Here is a 5,253-nt window from a genome sequence, read left to right as displayed (position 1 = left end):
TCCCACTCTGTGTGTGTCTTTGCAACACAGAATCAGTGATTAATGTGTTAGAAGCTCAGAACGGCCATGCTGGGAGATTCACAGCCTGGGGATTGGTGGATGCTGTAAAGTCATGGCTTTTGTTCTTTCATAAACTGGTTATCAAACTTGTCTTGCTGTTTGATGAAACTTTTGGCGAGGCAGAGCTGATATTTTGAGTGAATTCTAATTCCTCTGAATCCTGCATTATAGCCCCTTTGTCACAGGGCACCATACACCCATCCCTAGGGCCTCCACTGGCTCCAGGGAATATGTAAGGCAGAATCTTAGGGAAGGTGGAGAGGGATGGACTAAGGGGACCCGAGCAGTCCTGCCTGCTTGCATAGCTGTGGAAATAGTGGGATACTGCCCCTGCTTGAAGCAGAGCAGGGCTAACTGATATGTCTTTCTAGGTCCTTGGCCATGGCACGTGTGGTGAATCCCAAAAAGGTGAGCAATGTAGGTTTTTGTCCCCTCTAACATGTTGGAGGGGGGCCGCTTGTTTCATTCCTGGCCACTTAGTCCCCAAATAATCACACAGAAACCATATTATTTAAATCACTGCTTGGCCCATTAGCTCTAACTTCTTATTGGCTAACTCTTACATATTAGTTTAACCCATCTCCATTAATCTGTGTATCGCCACGTGGCAGTGGCTTACCTGGTGAAGTTCCCAGCGTCTGTCTCTGGCTGCCGTTTCTCTCTGACTCCGCCCTTCTTTCTCCCAGCATTCTGTTTCGTTTTCCCTGCCTAGCTCTGTCCCCTATAGCTCTGCTATAGGCCCAAAGCCGTTCCTAAATTAATCAATGTATTCACAACATACAGAGGGGGAACCCCACATCACTCAAACTCACAGAGATCCACCTGTTTCCACTTCCTCAATTAAATCACCACACTTGGCTAAATTCTTTTTGTTTACCTTAAGAAGAAAGATTTGCTTACTTTTATTTATTTATTTTTTTGTGTGTATGTGTTTTGCATTTATCCATGTGTATGTGTGTGCCTGGCACTCACAGAAGCCAGAAGGCGGCATTGAATATCCTGGAACTGAAGTTATGTCTGGCTGTGAGCCTCTATATGGGTGCTGGGAACTGAACCCAGGTTCTCTACAAGATCAGCAAGTGCTCTTAACAGCTGACCCATCTTTCCGTCACAGTTTGCTCGTTCTTTGGTGGTTTTTGTTCTTTTTGTTTTGTTTGTTTTTGTTTTTGAGACAAGGTCTCTTTCCTTAGTCCTGGCTGTCTTGGAACTCACTCTGTAGATTAGGCTGGCCTTGAACTCACAGAGATCACTTGCCTCTGTCTCCCAAATGCTGGGATTAGAGGTGTGCACCACCACGCCTGACTAGCAGCCAGTGTCTTCTGTGGTCCCTGTGCCTTGTAATCTTGAACTTCCTGCTTCTACCTCCCAAGTGCTGTTTTATAAGTGTGTACCACCATACCCAGCTACTTCATTAAATTATTTTTTTAGGATTTATTTGTGTGTGTGTGTGTGTGTGTGCAGATGCCCTCAGAGGTCAGATTGTGATCTCCTGGAGGAACACCTGCCAGGCATATTACTGAAGCAGAGGGGAAAGGAGGAAGGTTTTTGTTTTTGAAAGCTGGGGCATTAGGAGGTGGGAGTCTGACTGGGGAAAGTGACATTTGATCTGGGTCTTAGAATATGCATAGAAGTTTGCCCACTGGCAAAGAGAACAGTTTTGTTTTTATCAGGCAGCAAGCATGTGTCAGGCTCCTGTGACCATGGAAGGATGCCAGGCCCCAAAGCTGGCAGTTATTTTATAGCCAATGAATCTTGAAAGAGCTTTAGGCTGTAGAACGACAGGGCCAGGCTCTTGTTTCATTTTCTCTCTTCTAGAACTACGTGGACCTAGACATATACCAAAGTTCGTACATGGTCGACTATAAGCCCTTCGGAAAGCACAAATACTCCAGTGTCACACCACAAGAGGTAGGGAGAGTTGCAGGTCTCTTATCCAATCTATGATTCCTTGGGATGATCTTTATTATTTTATTTTGTATGTGTTTCCCCTGATGTGTGTGTGTGCGTGCTACAAGCATACAGTGTCTTAAGAAGTCAGAAGAAAGTGTTGGACCCTCTGGAACCAGAATGCTGGATGATTGTGAGCCACCAAGCCAGTGCTGGCAACTGAACCCTGGTCCTCAACAGGTGCAACAAATGCTCTTAACCACTGAACCATTTCTCCAGGCCCATGATTTTTACTTTAGTGTGGACATTGTGGCTTTTAAAATAGCCAGTGGCAGGGGACTTCACTTAGAGGTTTTGCACATTTGTATATGTGTACACATGCATGCATGTGATATGCCAAAATATATAGCACACGTAAAACTGGAAGCATTATACATTTATAGTTTAAATATAAACTATATTTATATATAATATATAATACTACTGAGAGACTCAGCAGGTAGAGGTACTTGCCACCAAGCCTGAGTTCAATTCCTAGAACCCACATGGTAGAGGCAGTGAACTAACTCTCACAGTTGTTTTCTGAATTCCACATATACCATGGCATGTGTGTATGCCTCCACATAGACCGTGGTGTGTATACATGCATATGCAATAAATAATTAAATGCAGCAAAAATTTAACACTGATAGAACCAGCACTAACGTACCCATTATTAACCAGCTTAAGCATGGCATATGTAAAAGCACTCCTTTGCTTACTTCCATATTCTGAATGTTAGCTTAATGTGTTTGTAGAATTCCTTTAATTTTTCATGTTGTTTATTTTGAAATAAGGTCTCATGTGGTCTAACCTTAAGCTTGCTATATAGCCAAGGGTGCACTTGAACTTGAATTTCTGATACTTCTGCTTCCTCCTCTTGAGTACTGGGAAGACAGGCATGTGCACAAGATAGCACGGGGTGCTGGGGACTGAACTCAGAATGGCAGGCACTCTATCAATGAGCTATACACCAGACCTAGCCCCCTCCTCTTTCTCTTCTCTTCTGCCTCTCCTATTCTTTCCTTTTAAAGATGGAATTAATTGAGCTGGGGAGATTACTCACTTGGTAAACTATTCTCTGTACAAGTACGAGGATCTGAGTTTGATCCCTAAAATCCACTTAAAAAGCCAGGCAGAGTAGTGTGTGCTTATAATCCCAGTCCTAGGGAGGCTGAGACAAGCAGATCCCTGGAGCTCATTGGTTATGTAGTCTACCCAGATGGTGGCTGGTCCCTGAGAAACAACATATGAGGTTGATCTCTGGCTTCCACATGTGCTCGTACAGATGTGTATACAACCCCACCCCATCCCTGTGTGTCTCAAGAGTGCACGTGCATGCACACACACACACACACACACACACACACACACAAATAAAATGTACTATGTAGTGAAAACCGATTCATGTGTAGTTGGCCTGCATACATATATGTGCATCATATGTATGCCTGGATTCTACGAAGGCCAGAGGAGGGCGTCAGAACTTTTGGTATTGTAGTTAACTATTTTTAAGCTGCCATGTAAGTACTGGGAACCAAACTTCAACCCTTTGCAAGAGCAGCAAGTGCTAATAACCAGTGAGCCATCTCTCCAGTCCCATATTCATGCGAATTATTCATACCCTTCTGTAGCTTTCCCTCTTGCTAAGCATCATGGGTATCACTTATTCTCTGTGTAGTTTTACGCTTTACAAACTCTTCACGATGTGGGTGTCCTTTCCCTTTGGGGACATTTGGGCTGTTTTTGCCCCACTTGGATGTTTCTGTGAAGAGGAAGCGCATCCTAACGTGCCAGAGCTTCTCCTGCCAGAAGTGGGGTTGCTAATTCTCAAGTGTCAGGGCAATGCAGTTTCCCCTAAAAGCTTACTCTGGTTCATACCATTCCTAGTGGTGGGTGGCCATGGTGACACCGCTGTCTTGCACAGCTTGAAAGGTCTCACAAATTTGGTGAGTATGGAATCATATGGTGTGCAGCCATAATTTTCTTTTTGTTTTGATTTTTGAGACAAGGTTTTGTGGTTACTGGCTTTATAGCCCAGGCTGGCCTAGAATTCAGAGTTCCACCTGCTTCTACCTCCCAAGTGCTGGGATTAGAAGTGTGTGCCCCATTGCCTGCCTTTTTCCTTTTTAAATTTTATATTTATGTCTGTATTGTGTGAAGTACATGTGTGCTAGGATGCCCACACAATATATACCCAGGCAATATATGTCCGTGCATTCCTAAAGTCCACAGAGGCCACAGGAGTGTCAGATCCTTGGGAACTGGAGTTAGAGATGGTTGTGAGCCACCGCATGGGTTCTGGGAATGGCGCCTCGGTTGTTTGCAAGAGCAGCCGGTGCTCTCGCTAGTCAAGTCTTCTCTCCAGCCCTGAACTTCACATTTTTTTTATAGCAGTGTGCATTTTGTCTGGCGTGCTTTGAGGGACACTGCCGTGGTGGCCTTTCTCAGTCTTCTCTTTGTTTCTACAGCAGGCCAAGCTTGACACTCAGCTCCGGAACAAAGAGTTTTACCGGCCCATGCCCAACCCCAACCCCAAGTTGGAAGATGGGTACCCCGCCTTCAAAAGACCCTACATGACTGCAAAAGACTTGGGAGTCCCTGGCTTCTTCCCACCACAGAAACGGGCAACCCCTGTGAAGGATGAGGGCAGGTTCACCAGCACCTGCCGTTTTGCATACCCAGCTTCCCTGGCTCTGTATCTGGCCCAGTATGAGCCCTACTTGCTTCACCAGAGGACAGACTTCCCGTGCCTCATGGAGCCTGAGCGGCAGCCTGCTCCGGAACTGGGCAAAGGCTACCTTCTACTCCCTGGCTGTCCCTGTTTTTCTCAGCAGAGAGTCAAGGTCCCCATCTTGAATAGGTGGGGCCCCTTGATGCCATTTTACCAGTAGAAGTGTGATACACCTGTTATTTCAATGCATGAAGAAATTCCATGCCGGGGCTCACAGAGAAGGCACCAAAAAATAAATCCGGGAAGATATTCCTTATGACGAGCGGTGGTGTGTCGTCATAATAACCCCAGTGCAGGGGGAGGGAGGGAAGGGAATTAGGAGGGGAAAATCAGTGTGTGTGTGTGTGTGCTCAACTGGAATTAATGTCATTTTTATTTTTTATAGTTCTTTGGGGGTGTGTATGTCGAATGCATGTATATGTGTGGGGGCGTTGGCACCTGAATGCTACGGTACACAGGTGGAGGTCAGAGGACAATCTCAGGTGTCAGTTTGTTGCTTGTTACTGCTTACCCTAGGCTGGCTGGTCACGAGC

The 5,253-nt window shown here is 45.5% G+C and overlaps 1 protein-coding gene across 2 annotated transcripts; it reads left to right on the top strand.

The window, feature by feature from the left end:
* The first annotated feature begins 441 nt into the window (after positions 1-441).
* Positions 442-4,880, top strand: Tex37 (testis expressed 37). Of its 2 annotated transcripts, none has more exons than XM_041679330.1 (3): positions 442-468; positions 1,876-1,968; positions 4,461-4,880. In XM_041679330.1, exons 1-3 carry the CDS (start codon positions 442-444, stop codon positions 4,878-4,880), a joined length of 540 nt encoding a protein of 179 aa, XP_041535264.1. The 2 variants fall into 2 exon arrangements, with proteins under 2 accessions (XP_041535264.1, XP_041535256.1); XM_041679322.1 differs by having other exon boundaries at positions 4,458-4,880.
* The last annotated feature ends 373 nt before the right edge of the window (positions 4,881-5,253 follow it).

This window comes from Microtus oregoni, unplaced genomic scaffold (genome assembly GCF_018167655.1).
Source record: "Microtus oregoni isolate MIOR12 unplaced genomic scaffold, Mior012 000002F_ref0000024, whole genome shotgun sequence".
In the NCBI taxonomy this organism is placed as follows: domain Eukaryota; kingdom Metazoa; phylum Chordata; class Mammalia; order Rodentia; family Cricetidae; genus Microtus; species Microtus oregoni.
This window is presented reverse-complemented; position numbering and strand designations above follow the sequence as displayed.